This window comes from Phocoena sinus, chromosome 19, assembly GCF_008692025.1.
Source record: "Phocoena sinus isolate mPhoSin1 chromosome 19, mPhoSin1.pri, whole genome shotgun sequence".
In the NCBI taxonomy this organism is placed as follows: domain Eukaryota; kingdom Metazoa; phylum Chordata; class Mammalia; order Artiodactyla; family Phocoenidae; genus Phocoena; species Phocoena sinus.
The window spans coordinates 10,284,110-10,308,240 of record NC_045781.1 but is presented as its reverse complement, the minus strand read 5'-3'; the positions used below and the strand labels follow the sequence as shown (position 1 = coordinate 10,308,240).

The following is a 24,131-nucleotide window of genomic DNA, read 5'->3' as shown; positions in this document are numbered from 1 at the left end:
TCTTTTTTGTAATTTCTCACTGGTTCAATTTCTTTAGTAGATATAGGCGTATTCAGATTATCTATTTTTTTCTTGATTGTGTCTTTCAAAGAATAGGTCCATTTCATCTAAGTTATTTTAAAGTTCACTGAAACACTTTTCTCTGTCATTTTCACTTTTGTTACAGTGATCTAATAAATTTGTTAGGATATTTTTTAGTTCTAGAATTTTTTTTAAACTTTTTTTGGCTGCATTGGGTCTTCATTGCTGCGCTTGGGGTTACTGTTTGTGGTGCACAGGCTTCTCATTGGGTGGCTTCTCTTGTTGTGGAGCACAGGCTCCAGGCACGTCAGTTTCAGTAGTTGTGGCTCACGGACTCAGTAGTTGTGGCTCACAGGCTTAATTGCTCTGCAGCATGTGGGATCTTCCCAGACCAGGGCTCGAACCTGTGACCCTGCACTGGCAGGTGGATTCTTAACGACTGCACCACCAGGGAAGCCTGTAGAATTTTTATTTTTATTTTTTTGTGGTACACGGGCCTCTCACTGTTGTGGCCTCTCCCGTTGCAGAGCACATGCTCCAGACACGCAGGCTCAGCGGCCATGGCTCACGGGCCCAGCTGCTCCACGGCACGTGGGATCCTCCCGGACCAGGGCACAAACCCGTGTCCCCTGCATCGGCAGGCAGACTCTCAACCACTGTGCCACCAGGGAAGCCCTATTTTGTTCTTTTTTGAGTTCCAGTTTCTCAGCAGAGAATTCTTATCTTTTCCTTCACAGTGAGTATACGTTCCTTTACATTTTAAGCATAGTTATAATAGCTTTTTTTTTAATAGAGTGGCTTTTTAAAATTTTATTTATTTTTTGGCTGTGTTGGGTCTTTGTTGTTGTGTGTGGGCTTTTTAGTTGCAGCAAGTGGGGGCTACTCTTTGTTGTGGTGTGAGGGCTTCTCATTGCGGTGGCTTCTCTTGTGGAGCACAGGCTCCAGGCGCATGGGCTCAGTAGTTGTGGTGCACAGGCTCAGTAGTTGTGGCACATGGGCTTAGTTGCTCCATGGCACGTGGGATCTTCCCAGACCAGGGATCGAACCTGTGTCCCCTGCATTGGCAGGAGGATTCTTAAACACTGTGCCACCAGGTAAGTCCTTATAATAGCTTTTAAAAATCATTATCGGGCTTCCCTGGTGGCACAGTGGTTAAGCATCTGCCTGCCAATGCAGGGGACATGGGTTCGAGCCCTGGCCTGAGAAGATCCCACATGCTGCAAAGCAACTAAGCCTGTGTGCCACAACTACTCAGCCTGTGCTCTAGAGTCTGCACACCACAACTACCGAAGCCCGTGTGACTACAGCCCGTGCTCCGCAACGAGAAGCCACTGCAATGAGAAGCCTGTGCACTGCAACGAAGAGTAGCCCCCACTTGCTGCAACCACAGAAAGCCTGCACACAGCAATGAAGACCCAACACAGCCAAAAATTAAAAAAAAAAATCATTATCTAATTGCAACATCTGAATCATCTCAGGGCTGATTTCCATTGATGTCTTGTCTCTTGAGAATGGGTCATGTTTTCCTGTTTCTTTCATCTGTCTAGTAACTTTGGATTATATCCTGGACATTGTCATTAATATACTGAGGAAACTGGATTCTATTATGTTCTTCCAAAGGGTACTGATTTTCTTTTTTAAAAAAAGTAGTTTTATTAGTCACTTAATTTAGCTGGATTCAGAATGAAAATTGTTTCTTTCCTGTGGGTGACAGCTCAAATTTCAATTCAGTTCTACTGGCTTGGTAGCTTTGTCTCCTCTGCCTTATATAGTTAAAGAATCAGCCAGACTTTTGGGAAATGCTTATACACAGAATTTGGGGCTTTCCCTCTCTGGCTTGCTTCTTTCCAAGGCTATCCTACACACCTCACCTTCCAGCAGCAGTTGTATAGGCCTTGAACTCCTTTGCGGTTTTCCAGATGGTACTGCCCAAGATACAATCCAAAATTTTAGCTGCCCTAAACAGAGTTGACTGGGACGTGCTCTTGGGATAAAAGCCATAAAAAGCAGAAAACTGACCCTGTCATTTCCTTCTTCTAAGCGTTGACCTATCTCCAGGATCTGCCCACTTTTGTTCACTCACCAATGCTTTTGGATAGTGTGTTTTTATGTTTTAAATTTATTTATTTGGCTTCACTGGGTCTTTAGTTGTGGCTCGCAGGATCTTCGTTGTGGTATATGGGATCTCCTTCTTAGTTATGGCATGCAGGATCTTTTTAGGTGCTGTATGCGGAATCTTTACTTGTGGTATGCAGGATCTTTACTTGTGGTATGCAGGGTCTTAGTTGCGGCATGCAGGATCTAGTTCAAACCCAGGCCCTGTGCATTGGGAGTGTGGTCTTAACCGCTGGATCAGCAGGGAAGTCGCTGGTTTTGGATAGTTTTTAAATTAAAAAAAATTTTTTTAAATATTTGGTGTAGAATTAATACTTTATGTGTTGCAGTTTTGATACAGTAGGAACTTACTTGGTCAACACATTTAAAATACAGAAATGAACAGACTGGTAGGTGACTGTATGGAAAAGGAATGGTGGGTAGTTTGATGACATGAAAATTAATGCTGGGGGGGCAGGGGCTGGAATTTAGGAAGAGGGAGATAATAGTTTGGAAGGGGAAATTAACAAGACACCCATCCCATGTCCAAGCCTAGTGGTACAAGGAGTGTGAGAGAGAACACAGGAGACCATTTGAAAGACAGTGCTTGAGGGGGGAAGCAACTTTCTTCATTGAAAATTCAGAGTATTTATTAAGAATGCCTCACTTACAGGCAGGAATATATAATATTACTGTATGAATAACATATAAGTACATAATATTAATATATACTAACATAAGTAAATATAATATTTATAAATATATTAGTAAATTGTCCAAGTCTCATAGCAAGCACATCAACTACAGAGCTCTGCTGTACATTTTCTGACCCTAAATGTCTATACTCACTAGCTCTTTCTCTTTTATATATTTAAAATTCCTGGCGTATTTCAAATATAAATAAATATATAAGAATGAAACAAATATCCTTTTATAAGCCAGTAAATTGTAAATTCACAATTATGTTTTATGTGGAGGACATACTGAGGACTTAAGTCAGGAGACAGCCTCTCAGATAGCTCTGAGGGACTGTTCTGAAGAGGTAAGAGGGGGGGCACAGGATATTTAGGGGTTCTTGCAAAAAAAAAACAGGTAGTTGGAACATCAAAAGATTACTGTTACTTAAAGAAACTACACATCTTAAGTTAATAAATTTAGCACTTTTCTATATATGGTGAGATGCAAGAACCTGGTCTCATGGAAATCATTCCCTTGATATGTACTTTAATTATCTAAGCCAGTAAATTGTAAACTCACCCAGTTTCCACCATGCATTACAATCTCTCCATTCCTGTGGTCTATCTACTCGAATATAATGCAGTCATTAAAGATTAATTTCATGAAGGATGTGGAACAGTGAAAAGCACTTACTGTGTATTTCCAAGGAGGTAAATAGAATATTTTAAATATCTAAGGAATCAACGCAAATGAAATATATTAGGGAATTCTAGTTTCACCTTAATTTAATTCACTTCCCAATTTTTGTAAATCAAAAGATGGGAGGGATGGGAACCTGAAAGAGACTATAAACATAAAAAATAATCTAACTTTATTTCAAATGAATCATATAATTGGGTTGAATGGGGATAAAAAGAACTAGGTGACATAACTTTTAAACAGAGTACTTCATCTCTACATATGATATAAAAAGACCTGTAAAAAAAAATTCCTGAACACAACCAGGTGTGTGTTTTGCAGTGACATTATTTAGCAACTCTAAAGCTACTTGCTGCATATTGGAGGACTGAACAAATGAGTAAGCAGATTGATGACTGGGAGCCTACTTCCAACTATTGAAGACCTAAATATGGAATAGGGAAAGACCAGAAAGCAATAGTTACTTGAAATGGAAGCTATCAGTATTTTACACACACACATATACATGAAGGATGAAGGATTGCTATCCCAGTAACAAGGAGAACATATAGCCCCTAGATCTTGGTTTCCCCAAAGGATTCAGGGCTCTATAGAATCTGTGGTCGCAGCAGACAATATACAAGATAAACCCAACCTTATTGTACCAGAAAACAAGAGTTCACACTGATGATAGAGAAAGAGACGTGGGGGAGAAGGCAAAGCTCTTCTAACAGTAGAAAGCCAATTGCTAAATATAGGAGGGATGATGGAGCAAGAAAGTCATCCTTTTGCAATCATGACAGTAATAACTGATTCACAGAAGAATATCCACGAATGCTGACTAGTAGCTGAAGGTTATGATGAAGCAGTTATTACACAGTCTCCAAGATTTCCCCACAAATTAGTTATTAATTTCAAAGGCAAACAGCAACTTTACTGTGGAGAAATCTAGTAATTATCAGTGTATCCAAGTGATCAAAGCCACCATCACCAATGAAACAAATACATCTTTCCTGTTCTAATGCACTGAGAAGTATGCATCATTCGTGGAACACTCATGCCAGTTAACTTGAATCTAATCATGATGAGTCAAACCCCCCATTTAGGGACACCCTACACATTAGCTCGTGTTCTTCAAAATTACCAGTTTCATGGAAGACAAAGAAAGGCTGTGGAACTGATCCAGAATTAAAGACTAAAGAAACATGACAATCAAATGCAGGTTATGACACACCTTAAGAGTAGATCCTGATATAGGAAAAAAAAAATGCTACCAATATATATATTGGGACAACTGTGGAATTTGAATAAACTGTAGACTAGAAAATATCATAGCAATGTATGACAGTCTTAAAATATGTTTGCAAATTCTTTGACACTCCTCTCATGAAGTAGGGTCCATGTCCCCTCCCCTTGCTCCTGGATAGGCTTTTGTGACTGTCTCAATAGACTGGCAGATTGACTGTTACTTCCAAGGTTAGATTAGCAAAGGCCATGGTACTTCCGCTGGCTTTTCTTGGCAGACTTTTGAGCCACCACGTAGTGTCCCGTTAGTATGAAGTTGTCGTGCTGGAGGCCACACAGATTTGTAAAGACAAGCCAAGGCTGTCTGGGTTCTCAGTTCAGGTACTAGATAAATAGGTCTGCTTGTAATCACAATAGATACCCAAAGGATATAAAGGAATTCTATTATTCTTACATCTTTTCTGAGTGTTTAGAATGAACTAAAACACTCTAATAAAAGCATTTCAAAAAATTAAAAATTTACTGTAATTCCCTGGTGGTCCAGTGGTTAGGACTCCACACTTTTACTGCCAGTGGCCCAGGTTCCATCCCTGGTCAGGGAACTAAGATCCTGCAAGCCACGAGGTGCAGCCAAAAAAAAAAAATTACTATAATGCCCTTAGGTATCTCATATATATATATATATCATGACATACATGTATGATATTATCGTATGTATGGCTATGATCTGGTTACTTTTAAAGGGAGGGCATCACAGTAAATTAGATATCATTTCATAAGATACTCTACGTCTCTGCCCACTTTCCTCAGCATCTTCTGGGTATCTACTAATGTCGGTAACTATGAACTTATCTTTTCTCATTTGATTCTGCATAGTATTCCACAGAATGGCTAAGCCACAGATTATTTTTGTCAGATCCAACTGATGAATGCAAAGTGTGCGATTACCAATAATGCAATGGTGAACATGCTTTATGTACATCCATAACACAAGTTTACAGGCCATGAGATAAAGCAGTTAAGATTTAGCTGTAAGGGATTTTCATTTATTTTATTGTCCCAGTTTTACTGCTTTGGTAAAATGGATAATGGCCACTGTAAATAATTTTTCAAAAAGGTGAAGAAAAATCATCTGAACCCTCTATGCCAGAGAAAACCAGGTAGTATATTAATATCTTTCCACCTGGGACTTCCCTCCTGGCACAGTGATTGAGAATCCGCCTGCCAATGCATGGGACATGGGTTCAATCCCTGGTCTGGGAAGATCCCACGTGCCGCAGAGCAACTAAGCCTGTGTGCCACAGCTACTGAGCCTGTGCTCTAGAGCCTGAGAGCCACAACTACTGAACCCGCGTGCTGCAACTACTGAGCCTGCGTGCCTAGAGCCCATGCTCCGCAACAACAAAAGCCACCGCGATGAGAAGCCCATGCACCGTGACAAAGAGTAGCCCCTGCTCACCACGACTAGAGAAAGCCCACACACAGCAACGAAGACCCAACACAGACAAAAAAATAAACATATCTTTCCACCTATTAGTGCTATGCACATAATCACATCTTCAGGTACACATCCCCTTATTAATCACATCTTCAGGTACACATCCCCTTATTACTTGAATTATACCAGGAAGTCTCTAACCTAGTTTTTTCGTGGATGACAAATTTTTTCCTGGCTATATATTAGAATATATTTATGTAAATATTTTACTGATACTTCCTTTTTAAAAAAATTCAGTATAAACATCTTTGTGTACAATCTTCTTTACTGTTGCTATAATCTCCTAAGCAAAACCTCTAATGCTAGGATTTGCCAGGGCAGACTATTTTGATACATATTGACCAGCAAATGTTCACTCCTACTAATAGGTGTTGAACACAGAATGCTGTGTATATGACAGTTAATTTAAACTGATAACTTTAATGAAATCTCAATCAAAATCCAAGAGGTTTTTTGTCTACCCCATCCCATTTTTAGAGGGGGAACAATGGGGGTGGAATGTGACAAAATTAATATCCTTGGTTTCTGCCAAAGCTCCTGCTTAAAGAGGTCTGGATGAAGGACCATGCATAGAAAAGGCAACGTGACCTGAGCCTGAATGGAAATAATGCAAAGAAACCGATTATTAATTCAAGTTTACTAAGAAACTTTTTGTTACTAGTAACTACTTTTAACACTTTCAGAGTTACAGTAAAACCCTAAGGAATTAAAGAATTAATTAGTGTACAAAATTTCCAATCATGTAAGTTGCAGTATGTTATTAGATTAAAAAAGTCTTTCCGTCTATAAAATACAAACTAATGGTGCTAAATACTACACTGCACACAATGGGTGATTCTGTACATATAACTGAAGCTGGATGGAGGGTGAAGCCATTCATAAGCCTTGTCCAAACCTGTACTATTGTGGATGGCTATTATATGATTCTGATTTCAGGAAATATTAATTGAAGTACAGTCTTGTTAAGGCGACTTGCAGGATTCTTCTTGAGTATGTTATGAATTTAGGATAGGAAGCCAACCAGAATTTTCAAATATTTGTCCTAATTAGAGGGATTTTCCTCCCCTTGGTTCAGTAATTGCCAGGCACCTATTAGGAACCAAGCACAGTTCTACACAGTAGAGACAGAATGGTGAAAAACAGCCCTCCCTACGTGGAGGGTACACTGCAGCTGACATCAATTGTTTGTCCATCAATCATTATACTTTTGTTCAAGTCCTGCCCATAACCTTCAGGTACGGTAGATGCCAATGATTCTTCTCTTGTGTCACATCTTGAGAATCGGGGCATTCAGAGCTCTGGTATAACCACTGACCATATTTATAGAATACGTTTTCTCTCCTCTGTACCTGTAACCTGATGTTTGTTAGTATAAAGAGTTCACCTCCCAACTGGATCTTTAAAAACAGCATTTTATAGAACTTCTTTCCCATGAAGATTCCTTGATGTTTCCAAGTTCTGCAGGCACTTCCCACAACTATGAGCACAGACTTTCCAAGAGAGTTGAAGACGTGGATTATCTGGAGGCCATTCCTCACCTTCCAATTCTACAGGTTCCCTCCAGTGTGGACCCTCTGATGGTAAACAAGATGTGACCTCTGGCTGAAGCCCTTGCAACATATATCACATATGTAAGGCCTCTCTCCAGTGTGGACCCTCTGATGGGTGTGGAAATGTGAGGCCTGGCTGAAGCCCTTACCGCACTGCTGACACGTATAGGGTTTCTCTCCTGTGTGGACCCTCTGATGAGCACTGAGCCCGGCACTCCAGCTGAATTCTTTCCCACACTCCTCGCATTTGAATGGTTTCTCTCCAGTGTGAATTATCTGATGGACTTGGAGATTCGACCTCTGGCTGAAGGCCTTACCACAAGTATCACATTTATATGGTTTCTCTCCCGTGTGGACTCTCTGATGGGCTTGAAGATGGGAGGCCTGACTGAATCGCTTTTGACATGCATCACATTTGAAGGGCTTTTCCCCCGTGTGGACACTCTGATGAGCTTGAAGATTCGAGGCCTGACTGAAGCCCTTCCCGCACTCCTCACATTTATAGGGTTTCTCCCCCGTGTGGACCCTCTGATGGTTGTGAAGATTCAGGCTCCAATTGAAGCGCTTCCCACACACCTCACACTTGTAGGGTTTTTCTCCAGTGTGGACTCTCTGATGGGCTTGGAAATAGGAACTCTGGCTGAAGCCCTTCCCACACACACTGCATCGAAACGGCTTCTCTCCTGTGTGAACCCTCTGGTGGCTCTGGAAGCTTGAGGCCGAACTAAAACCCTTCCCACACTCCTCACATTTGTAGGGTTTCTCTCCCGTGTGGACGCGCTGGTGACTGTGAAGGTTGAAGCTCAGGCTGAAGCACTTGCCGCACTCCTCACATCTGTAGGGTTTCTCCTCAGTGTGGACACGCTGGTGCGTGTGAAGATTTGAGCTACAGCTGAAGCGTTTCCCACAATCTGCACACTTGTATGGTTTCTCTCCAGTGTGGATTCTTTCGTGGGCCTGAAGGTGGGACCTCTGGGTGAAGCCCTTCCCGCACACCTCACACTTATACGGTTTCTCTCCCGTGTGGACTCTGCAGTGGATGTTGAGGTCTGTGCTACGACTGAAGCCCTTCCCGCAGCTCTCGCATCTGTAGGGCTTCTCTCCGGTGTGAATGGGCAGGTGGGCATACAGGTGTGAGGTCTGATTAAAGCTCTTCCCGCACTCGTGGCACGAATAGGGCTTCTCCCCTGTGTGGACTCTCTGGTGAGTTTGCAGGTTTGAGCTCTGACTGAAGCCCTTCCCGCACTCGTGACACCAATAGCGTTTCTTCCCTGGGAGGACACTCTGTTGAATGGGACTAGCTGAGCTATAACCACTGCCCTTCTCATGTGTCCTGTATGTAGGGGACTTCCTGCCCAAGTGTACCTGCTGATGAAGTTCAAGGCTGGTGTGGTCACTGAATCCCTTCTCACGTTCGTTACACTGGTAGGTTTTCGGTCCAGTTTGAATGATACTGCATGGGGCCAGAGGTGATGCCTTTAAGAGATCTCTACCACACTCTCTGTTGCCGTGAGCTTTCTCTCTTTTGTACACTGTGTCATCATCGAGGTGGGGGGAGCTACAACTGAAAATATCAGCACATGGAACAAATATACAGAACTTGTTTTTCACTGGAGTCAGCTTACAACTTCTCTGATAATTCTGAGTCCCATTCAGATAGAGTTTATTCCAGGAATTCTGAGCTCTCCCAGTTGGAAATTCTTGATTTTCAATAACATTAGAATGATCCTCCAGAAGAGTCATTAAACAGCTGTCTTCCACAGAAGCCTGAATGGACACTCCTGCAGGGGAATTATGTTGTTTGGGGGACTGAGAATTCTTTCTGTGAATACTTACCACAGAGTCCTGACTTTTGGTTAATTTGCTCACAACGTGTCTCTTGATGTGCCAGCACGAAAGCTCTCCCAATGAAAGGAATCTGACTCCTGTTTCATGAAGAGTCTCCATCTCATTGTGATTCCTGGCTCCTGAAAGGAAAACAGTAAGGAATTAAGGACGGAGAGAGTGACGGCAGCAAGATGGTGGGCTAGGAAGCTCCAGGCCTTTGCTCCTGCCGTGAAAACATTAAATAAACAACTAGAGAGTAGTGAAAATGACTTCATAGCAATTCTGAAAAACAAAGGTCTACAGCAACCAAGAGAACGTCCAATCAAGAAAAAGACAAATCTGAAAAGGTAGGATATTTGGGGTCAGTCCAGAGTGAGGTTGCCCATATCCCTGGCAGATCTCTTAAGGATACAGACACGGGAAAGACCAAGGGCCTGGACTGAAAAGCAGCAGCTAAAAGCCAGCCAGAGGCATGGAAGTGTAATACCAAAACGTATTTGATCTACCCAAAAGAACGCAGAAAAGGACAAAGAGATGAGATCTCCCTCAACAAAAGCAACTGCAAATATACTCGGTTTCAGTAAGTATATTATGTGGAAGTGCACTCCCCTAAAATCAAAAGGCAGAGATTGGCAGAGAATATAAAAAGCAAGGTTCAACTACACGCTGTCAACAAGGGATATGTTTTAAATACAAGTAAGCAAAAGAAAAAGGGTAGGAAAAGACGTATCATACAAATATCATGCAAAGCCTAAGAAAGCTGGAATGGCTAAACAGACAAAAAGACTTTACAAAATAGAGCACTATTAGATACAAAGACATTTTATGACAAAAGGATTAGCAGATGTAACAATTACAAGTGTGTATGTATCTAATAAAGGCTCCAAAATATATGAAACAAAAAGAGGGAACTAAAATGAGAAATGGACAAATCTACAGACTTGAAGATTTTTTACACACTTATTAGACCATTAAAAAAAATCAGCAAAGCCATACAAGATCTGAACCACTATAACCAAAACGAAACTTACAGGTCACTGCACCTAACTGCAGTACATACATTTTTTTTTCAAGTACATATGCAACATCCATCAAGATAAACCATACCCAGGGCTATAAATCAAATTTTGAAAGATTTTTAAAGACCATAGCAGAATTAAATTCAAAACCAACACGCAGAAAATGCCTATAAGAAATCACATGGGAAACTAGAAAATATTTTGAAATAATAATGAAAGAAAATAGTATCGCAATTTCTGGCATGCAGTTAAACAGCACTCAGATTATTTATAGCTTTAAATACTCATACAGAAAGCAAGAAAGGCCTAAAGTCAATAACCTAAGGTTCCACTTTAAGAAGCCATAAAAAGAAGAGGAAATTAGGAAATAGTGAAAAGCAATTAAACAAACAAGGGGGGAAAAATCAAGGAAAACAAACTGAATCAAGGAAAAAAATAGAAAAGACAAAACACACCATTGTAAAGCAATTATACACCAATAAAGATGTTTAAAAAAAAAAGACGAAAACTGCCAACATCAGGCATAAAAGATGGGATATTACTAAAGATCATAAAAGGCATTAAGGGGATATGTTCAACAACTTAAATAAAATATACCAATTCCCTGAAACATACAAATCTGTTACAAGAAAAGCAAAATATGTAAGTAGTTCATGAACTGAAATCATAAATAAAAACATTCTCACAAAAGGACCAGACAACTTCACGGGTGAATTCCACTTAGCACGTAGGAAAGGAATAATACCAGTCCTACACAAATCCTTGCAGAAGGCCAAAAAGGAGGGTATACTTTCTGAGGTACTGTGTTTAATAAGGCCTGTATTACCTTGATATCAAGATAGACAAACACATTAAGTACAAAGAAAATTACAGATCAAAATCCCTACTTAATGTAGGTGCAAAGATCCTAAACAAAGAGAAAACCTTGTTTTTTATAGTACATAAGAAAAGGGTACTGTGTAATAAATAAGTGGGGTTAACCCTAGGAATGCGAGGTGGTTTTAACAGGTGAAATCATCAGTGCTTCATGCTCCTTTAATAGCATAAAGCAGAAGGAGGACAAGATGGCAGAGTAGAAGGACTTGAGCTCACCTCCTCTCATGAAAACACCAAAAATCAATTACTTCTCAACAACCATTAACAAAAAAGACTGGGACCTATCAAATAAGATATTCTACATCCAGAGACAAAGAAGAAGCCATAACAAGATGGTAGGAGGGGTGCTTTTGTGATATAACCAAATCCATACCTGCCGATTGGGTGACCCACAAACTGGAAACTAATTATATCACAGAGGTTCTTCCACAGGAGTGAGAGTTCTGATCCCCATGGCATGCTCCTCAGCCTGGGGGTCTGGCATCAAGAGGAAGAGCCCCCAGAGCACTGGGCTTTGAAGGCCAGTGGGGCTTGATTTCAGGAGCTCCACAGGACTCGGGGAAACAGAGACTCCACTCCTGGAGTGCACACACAAGGTCGCATGTGCACTGGGACCCAGGGAAAAGCAGTGACTCCATAGGAGCCTGGGCAAGACCTACCTGTGGGTCTTGGAGGGTCTCCTGGGGAGGCAGGGGTCAGCTGTGATCCACCGCAGGGGCAAGGACACTGGTGGGGGAGCCCCCAGGGAATATTCCTCAGCGTGAGCTCTCCTGGAGGTCACCACTTTGGCACCAAGACCTGCCCCCACCCAACAGCCTTCAGGCTCCAGTGCTGGGATGCCTCAGGCTAAACAACCAACAGGGTGGGAACACAGCCCCACCCTGTGTTCAGACAGGCTGCCTAAAGTCATCCTGAGCCCACAGTCACCTTTTGACATGTCCCTGCCCACCAGAAAGGCCTGCACAAGCCCCTGTACCAACCCCACCCACCAGGGGCTAGAAACCAGATGCAGGAAGAAATACAATCTGTAGCCTGTGGAATGGAGACCCACACACACAGAGCGTCAGACAAAACGAGATGGAAGAGAAATACGCTGCAGACGAAGGAAGAAGACAAAACTCCAGAAGAACAACTAAATGAAGTGGAGACAGGCAATCTGCCTGAAAAAGAATTCAGAATAATGATAGGAAAGATGATCCGAGATCTTGGAGAAAGAATGGAGGCACAGACCAAGAAGATACAAGAAATTTTAAAGAACAAACAGATGAACAATAACTGAAATGAAAAATATACTATCAGGAATCAACAGCAGAATAATAGACGCAGAACAACCAATAAGTGAGCTGGAAGACAGAATGGTGGAAATCACTGCTGCGGAACAGAATAAAGAAAACAGAATGAAAAGAAATGAGGACAGTCTGAGACCTCTGGGACAACATTAAATGCACTGACATTTGCATTATAGGAGTACCAGAAGTAGAAGAGAGAGACAAAGGGCCTGAGAAAATATTTGAAGAGATAAGGGACTTCCCTGGTGGTGCAGTGGTTAAGAATCTGCCTGCCAATGCAGGGGACCAGAGCCCTGGTCCGGGAAGATCCCACATGCTGTGGAGCAACTAAGCCCATGCACCACAACTACTGAAGCCCATGTGCCTACAGCCCATGCTCTGCAACGAGAAGCCACCGCAATGAGAAGCCTGCAACCGTGACGAAGAGTAGCCACTGCTCGCCACAATTAGAGAAAGCCCAGGCTCAGCAACAAAGACCCAATGCAGCTGAAAATAAATAAATAAAATAAATTAAAAAAACAAAAAGAGCCAAAAACTTCCCTAAAACAGGAAAGGAAACACTCAAGTCCAGGAAGCGCAGAGAGTCCCATACTGGATAAACACAAGGAGGAACAAGCTGAGACACATATTAATCAAACTGACAAAAATTAAAGACAAAGACAAAATATTAAAAGCAACAAGGGAAAAGCAACAAATAACATACAAGGGAATTCCCATAAGGTTATCAGTTGATTTTTCAGCAGAAACTCTGCAGGCCAGAAGGGAGTGCCAGGATATATTTAAAGTGATGAAAGGAAAAAACTTACAACCAAGAATACTCTACCCAGCAAGGCTCTTGTTCAGATTTGATGGAGAAATCAAAAGCTTTACAGACAAGCAAAAGCTAAGAGAATTCAGCACAAAACCAGCTTTACAACAAATGCTAAAGGAACTTGTCTAGGTGAAAAAGAAAAGCCCACAACTAGAAACAAGAAAACTACGAATGGAAAAGCTCACTGGTAAAGGCAAACATACAGTAAAGGTAGGATATCATCCACACACAAATATGATATCAAAACCAGCAACTGTGAAGAGGAGAGTACAAATGGAGAATATTGGAAAAGTATTTGAAATTAATAGACCAGCGACTTATAGCAGTCTGTGTATATATACAAGATTGTTTTATCAAAACCTCATGGTAACCGCAAACCTAAAATCTACGATAGATACACAAAAAAAGAAAGAGGAATCCAAACAACACTAAAGATAGTCATCCAATCACAAGAAAAGAGAACAGAAGAGGAAGGGAAGCAAAAAGACCTACGAAAACAGTCCCAAAAGAATTAACAAAATGGGAGTAAGAGCATACATATCAGTAATTACCTTAAACCTAAATGGATTGAATACTCCAACCAAAAGACACAGACTGGCTGAATGGATACAAAAATAAGACCTGGATATCAATGTATGTTTTCTCCAAGAGACCCAATTCACATCTAGGGCCACATGAAGACTGAAAGTGAGGGGATGAAAAAAGATACTCCATGCAAATGGGAATCAAAAGAAAGCTGGAGCAGCAATACTCATATCAGCCAAAATAGACTTTAAAATAAAGACTATTATAAGAGATAAGGAAGGGGGCTTCCCTGGTGGCGCAGGGCTTGGGAGTCTGCCTGACAATGCAGGGGACGTGGGTTCATGCCCCAGTCCAGGAGGATCCCATGTGCCATGGAGCGGCTGGGCCCGTGGGCCATGGCTGCTGAGCCTGCGCGTCCAGAGCCTGTGCTCCGCGACAGGAGGGGCTGCAGCAGTGGGAGGCCCGTGTACCGCCAAAAAAAAAAAAAAAAAAAAAAAAAAAAAAAAAAAAAAAAAGGGATAAGGAAGGGCACTACATAATGATTCAAGGGATCAATCCAAGAAGAAGATATAACGATTGTAAATAAATATATGCACCCCACATAGAAGCACCTCAATATATAAGGCAAATGCTAACAGCCATAAAAGGAGAAATTGACAGTAACACAATAATAGTGAGGGACTGTAACACCCCACTTACATCAATGGACAGATCATCCAGCCAGAAAATCAATAGGGAAACACAGGCCTTAAATGACCCATCAGACCAGATGGACTTAACTGATATTTATAGGGCATTCCATCCCAAAGCAACAGAATACATATTCTTCTCAAGTGCACATGAAACATTCTCCAGGATAGATCACAGGCTGGGCCACGAAGCAAGTCTCAGTAAATTTAAGAAAACTGAAATCATATCAAGTATCTTTTCTGACAACAATGCTATGAGATTAGAAATCAACTACAAGAAAAAATACTATAAAAAACACAAACACATAGAGGCTAAACAGTACGTTACTAAACAACCAACGGATCACTGAACAAATCAAAGAAGAAATTTAAAAAAAACCTAGGGACAAATGAAAGTGAAAGCACAATGATCCAAAACCTATGGGACAAAGCAAAAGCAGTTCTACAAGGAAGTTTATAGCAATACAGTCTTACCTCAGGAAACAAGAAAAATCTCAAACAACCCAACTTTGCACCTAAAGCAACTAGAGACAGAACAAACAAAACCCAAAGTCTGTAAAAGGAAAGAAATCATGAAGACGAGACCAGAAATAGAGACGAAGAAAACAAAAGATCAGTGAAAGTAAAATGTGGTTCTTTGAAAAGATAAAGTTGATAAGCCTTTAGCCCAACTCATCAAGGAAAAAAGGGAGAGGGTTCAAATCAATAAAAATATTTACACAGAAGAAAACAGCATGAAGGAGAAACTCTTACAATTGTCTGAAAAAATGCGAATAAGCATTTGACAAATTACCATACCCACACATGATAAAAATGCACATTAAATTAGGAAGAGAAAGGAACTCAGTCCATTAAGGACACTAAAAAATCACCTCCAGTTAACACCATGCTCAGTGAGGAAAGACTGAATGCTGTCTACCTGCAGTCAGGCAGAAGGAAACAAAAGCCATACAGATTGGGAAGGAAAGTAAAATAATGTATTTACAGAAGTTATAAATCTATATATAGAAAAATCTTTAGGAATGTACAAAAACGCTTCTAGAACAAGTGAATATAGGAAGATTGCAGGCTACCAGAATTGATGTACAAAAATCAACTGTATTCCGACAGAAGCAAATAATTGAAAAACAGAATTCCATTTATATAGCATCAAAAAACAAAACACTTCTGAAAAATTAGAGATACAGTTCCTATACGCTACATGCTATAAAAGGTGACATTGTGATTTATAATAAATGTTTCATCTTCTTCCATGGTTCCTGGCTCACAGCTCCCAAAACCCTTGGAATTTCCTGAGAGATAAGAGCAATCAGAGCATCTCTTGTTCTAATATTTAGTCTTTTATCCTCTGTTCCTGAAATGGCTTCAGAGCCCTAAGGGTGAAATGGGTGTCTTCTTATTCATGATGAGCCCTGGGATGCTGAACCTATGATTAAGGCCAACCAGATCTTCAAATTTACTCAGTTGAATTTTGTTTTTTTATCAGATTGGTGGCAGTGACAAGATCCCAAGTGGAACTTCCGAATGCATTCAGAAGAAATACAGGCACGGCGCCCTGGAGAACCATTCTGAGCTCAGTCTTTCTTGCCGTTTCTGAGGGCTGCTGGTACATGTTATAAGTGTTTCAGAAATTGTGTGATATCTCCTGCTATAAAATGTCTGTCACCTAAACTGAGGCTCACACCAAAAGGACTGAACCCTAGCGACAGGGAACTGCCCTCACTTCTCAGGCAAAGGTAGCAGCAGTAGAATCTATAGATTGTGGGGCATGTGGATGAAGTCCATTCTGCTTCTGCAAAGAAAGACCCCTCAATGCCAAACTTTTGCCACGCTGATGTCCTTGTCACCTGGCAACAGTCTGCTTCTGTATCAGATAAACTGAGACAGGTAAACAATGGCTGTAAATTCAACAAACAGTCGGGGCTCTGGGAAAACCAAGATATATGGCCACTTGGTTCTTCCCAGCTCCCTGGCAAACCCCCTTTTTTGGTGTTTGCATTCCTTCACCCACCATGGTGCATTTAAAAAAACATTTCTTTTTAAAAGTCAAAACTCTGTACAGCTTGGCGACTATAGTTAATAATACTGTATTGCATATTTGAAAGCTGCTAAGAGTAGATTTTAGAAGTTCTCATAACAAGAAAAAAAATTATAACTGTGTGGTGACAGATGTCAACTAGACTCATCGTGGTGATATTTTTGCAACATACACAAATGTTGATTCATTATGTTGGACATCTGAAATCAATGTTATATGTTAATTATATCTCAATTTTAAAAATTAAAAAAGAAAAACTATCTTTGTCCCTGGAGGCGTCCTCTTTCTGGACCCTTTGAATACTTTGCAGCTGGACTTCATTCAAGTGCCACTCACTATGGGTCATCAGTCTGGATGTTTTCCAGATAGTAAAGCCTTTCCCTGCTGCAAGACCAATGCCCTCATCGTGGCAAAGAAACTATTAAAGAAGGTGTTTCCTGCTTGGGGTACACCTTCCACAATCTCCAGTGATCTATGTACCCGCTTCACTGGGTATATCACACAGAAACCTTGTAAACTTCTTGGAATGATCACTGCCCTACTGGCTTCAATCATCAGGCAAGGTCAAGAGAACTAATAGAAAAAAACAGATTCAAGCAAAACGAGTGTTAATTATGTGGGACGACATGAACTGGGGAGGATGCTCTGATATTTTCGTTTTCCCCTTTTAAGGAGACCTTTTCTCTTAAGTTATATATGACTTACAGAAATCTGGTAAAATATACCTTTGTGAGCAAAGATGAAACATCTACTTTTTCTCCCTACCTGATCCTTCCAGAATTCAGAAAGTCTCTGAGTACCCTTATTTTCCTGATAGTATATTTGTTCACATAAGTTCAGTAAGAATCTGTTCTCCCTGTGACAGGACACAGTTAGAAACACTGGCTGTATTACCAAGGTTTTGACTGAAATGTCATATTTGAGATATGCGTAGACTCATATATGACCACACAGCTTCATGGAACTACTTGGAAAAATCGAACTGGTACCTTGCATACACGGTTCCAGGAAACCAGTCTTAAAAAAGAGTTTTTAAATAATCAGGCCAAATTTAACAGAAACCTTTTTTTTTTTTTTTAAAAAAAAAAGGGAGGTGGAGTAATTGTAGAGAAAAAAAATTATGTTTCCACCTTTGTAGATATTAGATTCTAGTCCTGCTAATTGTCTTGGAGGTAATGTTATCTGTAAACTGGACTGGATCCTGAATGTTTTCTAGTTTCCTCAAATATCTGGCTCTGACTCACCAAACTAACACTTGCAATTTTCTCCTACCCTTCTGATTTGGAATCAGGAAGAAGGCAGCCCCCGAGCTCCGTCCGAAGGGACCTCACCAAGTGCTCCTGCCCACTGACACTGCAGGGAAACTAGAAGGTACTGAACCCTGGATGTACATCCCACGGCTACAAAGACACCCCACCTGACACCAGGTCCTATACAGATGCTGGGGACCTCCAAATCAAGGTGATGGGCGAGAAGTAGCTGACACACCAAGGTCGACTGCTTCTGCCCAAGAAGCCAGATCCAGACTTTACCTAACCGTGAAACCCCTTCTTTCCTTTACTCTGGCATTGGCCTGCAGAGATTATGCCCTCATCTGCATCCCCCAGGCCACTGCTAAGGGGGGTTAACCTCTGGAATTTAGAATAGATTTTCTCCCAGCCTGAAATATAAGTTAACTGACCCCTGGCTTGAATAGGCACAGGCAACAATTCTTACAAATGAATCCATTAACAGTGCCACCTTCATGGAAGTAGTTTGTGCCCTGACAAGACTTATCTTTGTGGTGGTTATGTTTCTCCTTGGGCCTACAGATGCCTAGATGGCTGGTGCACAGCTGGGCAATGCCTCTTGGTTATCTAACCGTGCCCCTACCTGTTCTAGAAAGGACCTACCAGGAGGCTTTTCATGATTCGGGGCTTGCTTCCTTTGGTAGGGCCCTACTTCCCCGATTATTCGGGGCTTGCTTCCTTTGGTAGGGCCCTACTTCCCCGATTAGGAGTAGATATAAATGAGACTGTCATCAGAAACCACTCCTTAACTCTTGAAGAGACTCTTGAAGAGACTGTAGATTTCATTGCTAAGACATCAGCTGCCCAGCAGAATATGTGGACCCTCTGGCCAAGGCCACTCCTGATAACAGGACAGCCCCTGATTAGCTTTTAGCTGAAGGAGGAGGTGCCTGTGCTGTGGCCAACACCACATGTTGTACCTGGGTTAACACTTCTGAGGAAGCTGAAACTCAGGTACAGAAGTTCATTGAGGAGGCCACTGTGCTTAAGAAGATGACTCTTTTGATACTATACATAGAAAACCCTAAAGACGCTACCAGAAAACTACTAGAGTGCATCACTGAATGTGGTAAAGTTGCAGGATACAAAATTAATACACAGAAACCTCTTGCATTCCTATATACTAACAATGAGAGATCAGAAAGAGAAATTAAGGAAATAATCCAATTTACCATCACATCAAAAAGAATAAAATACCAAGGAATAAACCTACCTAAGGAGGCAAAGGACCTGTACTCTGAAAACTATATTTAAGGCACTAATGAAAGAAATCGAAGATGACACAAACAGGTGGAAAGATATACCATGTTCTTGGATTGGAAGAATCAATATTGTCAAAATGACTGTACTACCCAAGGCAATCCACAGATTCAATGCAATCCCTATCAAGTTACCAATGGCATTTTTCAGAGAGCTAGAACAAACACAAAAGACCGTGAATAGCCAAAGCAATCCTAACAAAGAAAAATGGAGGACTTCCCTGGTGTGCAGTGGTTAAGAATCTGCCTGCCAATGCAGGAGACACGGGTTCGAGCCCTGGTCTAGGAAGATCCCACATGCCACAGAGCAGCATAGCCTGTAGGGCACAGCTATGGAAGCCCGTGTGCCTAGAGCCCGTGCTCCACAACAAGAGAAGCCACTGCAATGGGAAGCCCGCGCACCACAACGAAGGGTAGCCACTGCTCGCCACAACTAGAGAAAGCCTGCGCGCAGCAACGAAGACCCAATGCAGCCAAAAATAAATAAAATAAATTAAAATCCAACAAATCTATGGTTACGAAAGGGGAAACGTGGGGGATAAGAGGGATAAAGTAGGAGCTTGGGATTAACACACACATACTACTATATATAAAATAGATAACCAACAAGGGCCTACCATATAGCACAGGGAACTCTACTCAGTATTCTGTAATAACCTATATGGGTAAAGAATCTGAAAAAGAATGAACATATGTATATGTATAACTGAACCACTTTGCTGTACACCTGAAGCTAACAACATTGTAAATCAACAATACTCCAAACAAATTTTTAAAAAAGGAGGGGGGGAGCTTCAAGATGGTGGAGGAGTAAGACGTGGAGATCACCTTCCTCCCCACAAATACATCAGAAATACATCTACACGTGGAACAACTCCTACAGAACACCTACTGAACGCTGGCAGAAGACCCCAGAATTCACAAAAGGGTCTTGGTGCTCTGGCCAGGTGTCAGGCCTGTGCCTCTGAGGTGGTAGAGCTGAGTTCAGGACATTGGTCCATCAGAGACCTCCCGGCTCCATGAAATATCAAATGGCGAGCGCTCTCCCAGAGCTCTCCATCTCAACACTAAGACCCAGCTCCACTCAACAACCAGCAAGCTACAGTGCTGGACACGCTATGCCAAGCAACTAGCAAGACAGGAACACAACCCCACCCATTAGCAGAGAGGCTGCCTAAAATCATAATAAGTTCACAGACACCCCAAAACGCACCACTGGATGCGGTTCTGCCCATCGGAAAGACAAGATCCAGCCTCATCCACCAGAACACAGGAACTAGTCCTCTCCACCAGGAAGCCTACACAACCCACTGAAACAACCCTACCCACTGCGGGGAGACACCAAAAACAACGGGAACTATGAATCTTCAGCCTGCAAAAAGGAGACCCCAAACACAGTAACTTAAGCAAAATGAGAAGACAGAGAAACACACAGCAGATGAAGGAGCAAGGTAAAAGCCCACCATACCTAACAAATGAAGAGGAAATAGGCAGTCTACCTGAAAAAGAATTCAGAATGATGATAGTAAGGATGATCCGAAATCTTGGAAATAGAATAGACAAAGTGCAAGAAACAGTTAACAAGGACCTAGAAGAAATAAAGATGAAACAAGCAATGATGAACAACACAATAAATGAAATTAAAAGTACTCTAGATGGGATCAATAGCAGAATAACTGAGACAGAAGAACAGATAAATGACCTGGAAGATAAAATAGTGGAAATAACTACTGCAGAGCAGAATAAAGAAAAAATAATGAAAAGAATGGAGGACAGTCTTACTGGGGCAACATTAAACACACCAACATTCGAATTACAGAGATCCCAGAAGAAGAAGAGAAAAAGAAAGGGACTGAGAAAATATTTGAAGAGATTATAGTTGAAAACTTTCCTAATATGGGGAAGGAAATAGTCAATCAAGTCTAGGAAGTACAAAGAGTCCCATACAGGATAAATCCAAGGAGAAACATGCCAAGACACATATTAATCAAACTATCAAAAATTAAATACAAAGAAAAAATATTAAAAGCAGCAAGGGAAAAACAACAAATAACATACAAGGGAATCCCCATGAGGTTAACAGCTGATCTTTCAGTAGAAACTCTGCAAGCCAGAAGGGAGTGGCAAGACGTATTTAAAGTGATGAAGGGGGTGCTGGGAAGATGGTGGAAGAGTAAGACGCGGATATCACCTTCCTCCCCACAGATACACCAGAAATACATCTACATGTGGAAAAACTCCTACAGAACACCTACTGAATGCTGGCAGAAGACCTCAGACCTCCCAAAAGGCAAGAAACTCCCCACGTACCTGGGTAGGGCAAAAGAAAAAAAAAGAAAAAACAGAGACAAAAGAATAGGGACAACACCTGCACCACTGGGAGGGAGCTGTGAAGGAGGAAAGGTCTCCACACACTAGGAAGCCCCTTTGCAGGCGGAGACTGCGGGAGGCGGAGGGGGGAGCTTTGGAGCAGTGGAGGAGAGCGCAGGCACAGGGGTGCGGAGGGCAAAGCGGAGAGATTCCCGCATAGAGGATCGGTGGCGACCGGCACTCATCAGCCCAAGAGGCTTGTCTGCTCACCGGCCGGGGCGGGCGGGGCTGGGAGCTGAGGCTCGGGCTTCGGTCGGAGCGCAGGGAGAGGACTGGGGTTGGCGGCTCAAACACAGCCTGAAGGGGTTAGTGCACCACGGCTAGCCGGGAGGGAGTCCAGGGAAAAGTCTGCACCTGCTGAAGAGGCAAGAGATTTTTTCTTCCCTCTTTGTTTCCTGGTGCGCGAGGAGAGGGGTTTAAGAGCGCTGCTTAAAGGAACTCCAGAGACGGGCGCGAGCCGCGGCTAAAAGCGTGAACTCCAGAGATGGGCGCGAGCCGTGGCTAAAAGCACAGACCCCAGGGACAGGCGGGAGACGTTAAGGCTGCTGCTGCTGCCACCAAGAAGCCTGTGTGCGAGCACAGGTCACTATCCGCACCCGTCTTCGGGGGAGCCCATACAGCCCGCCGCTGCCAGGTTCCCGGGATCCAGGGACAACTTCCCCGGGAGAACGCACGGCGGGCCTCAACTGGTGCAACGTCACACTGGCCTCTGCCGCCGCAGGCCCGCCCCGCACGCCGTGCCCCTCCCTCCCCCCACCCCCCCACCCCCCCCACCCCGGGCTGAGTGCGCCAGAGCCCCCGAATCAGCTGCTCCTTTAACCCTGTCCTGTCTGAGCAAAAAACAGACGCCCTCCAGCAACCTACACGCAGAGCCAGGGCCAAATCCAAAGCTGAGCCCCTGTGAGAACAAAGAAGAGAAAGGGAAATCTCTCCGAGCAGCCTCAGAAACAGCAGATTAAAGCTCCACATCAACTTGATGTACCCTGCATCTGTGGAATACCTGAATAGACAACGAGTCATCCCGAATTGAGGAGGTGGGCTTCGAGAGCAAGATCTATGATTTTTTTCCCCTTTCCTCTTTTTGTGAATGTGTATGTGTATGCTTCTCTGTGAGATTTTGTCTGTATAGCTTTGCTTCCACCATTTGTCCTAGGGTTCTATCCATTTAAAAAAAATTTTTTTCTTAATAATTAATTTTAATAACTCTATTATACTTTACTTTCTCTCTCTCTCTCCCCCCTCCCTCCCTTTCTCTCTCTCTCTCTCTTTCCTTCCTTCCCTCTAGACGAGTCATCCCGAATTGAGGAGGTGGGCTTCGAGAGCAAGATCTATGATTTTTTTCCCCCTTTCCTCTTTTTGTGAATGTGTACGTGTATGCTTCTGTGTGAGATTTTGTCTGTATAGCTTTGCTTCCACTATTTGTCCTAGGGTTCTAACCAGCCATTGTTTTTTTTTTAATTTTTTTCTTAATAATTAATTTTAATGACTCTATTATACTTTACTTTCTCTCTCTCTCCCCCCTCCCTCCCTCTCTTTCTCTCTTTCTTTCCTTCCTTCCCTCTAGACAACGAGTCATCCCAAATTGAGGAGGTGGGCTTTGAGAGCAAGATCTATGAGTTTTTCCCCTTTACCTCTTTTTGTGAAGGTGTATGTGTATGCTTCTGTGTAAGATTTTGTCTGTATAGCTTTGCTTCCAACATTTGTCCTAAGGTTCTATCTGTCCCTTTTTTCTAAATAATTATTTTTTAATTCAATAACTATTATACTTTATTTTATTTTACTGTATCTTCTTTCTTTCTTTTTTCCTCCCTTCCTCCCTCCCTCCTTTCTTTCCTTCTTTCTTTCTTTCATTTTCTTTCTTCTTTCCTTCCTTCCTTCCTTCCCTCCTTTCTTTCTTTCTTCCTACTTCTACTAATTCTCTCTACTTTGTCTCCCTTTTATTCTGAGCCGTGTGGATGAAAGGCTCTTGCTGTTCCAGCCAGGAGTCAGAGCTCTGCCTCTGAGGTGGGAGAGCCAACTTCAGGACACTGGTCAACAAGAGACCTCCCGTCTCCACATAATATCAAACGGCAAAAATCTCCTAGAGACCTCCATCTTAACACCAGCACCCAGCTTCACTCAACGACCAGCAAGCTACAGTGCTGGACACCCTATGCCAAACAACTAGCAAAACAGGAACACAACCCCACCCATTAGCAGAGAAGCTGCCTAAAATCATAATAAGTCCACAGACACGCCAAAACACACCACCAAACGTGAACCTGCCCACCAGAAAGACAAGATCCAGCCTCATCCACCTGAACACGGGCACTAGTCCCCTCCACCAGGAAGCCTACACAACCCACTGAACCAACCTTAGCCACTGGAGACAGACA

General features: G+C 42.3%; 1 protein-coding gene across 7 annotated transcripts in view; it reads right to left on the bottom strand.

Moving 5' to 3' along the window:
* Positions 1-4,309: 4,309 nt before the first annotated feature.
* ZNF235 (zinc finger protein 235) overlaps positions 4,310-24,131 on the bottom strand; it is a 58,602-nt gene continuing 38,780 nt past the window's right edge. For 6 of the 7 annotated variants that reach the window (XM_032614126.1, XM_032614127.1, XM_032614128.1 and 3 more), the window contains one exon: positions 6,833-9,731. In XM_032614126.1, coding sequence (XP_032470017.1) covers positions 7,762-9,731 — 1,970 coding nt within the window. In that variant the 3' untranslated portion in view covers positions 6,833-7,761. Of the gene's footprint in view, positions 9,732-24,131 lie in introns of all 7 variants that reach the window. The other variant, XM_032614125.1, reaches the window with a different exon arrangement.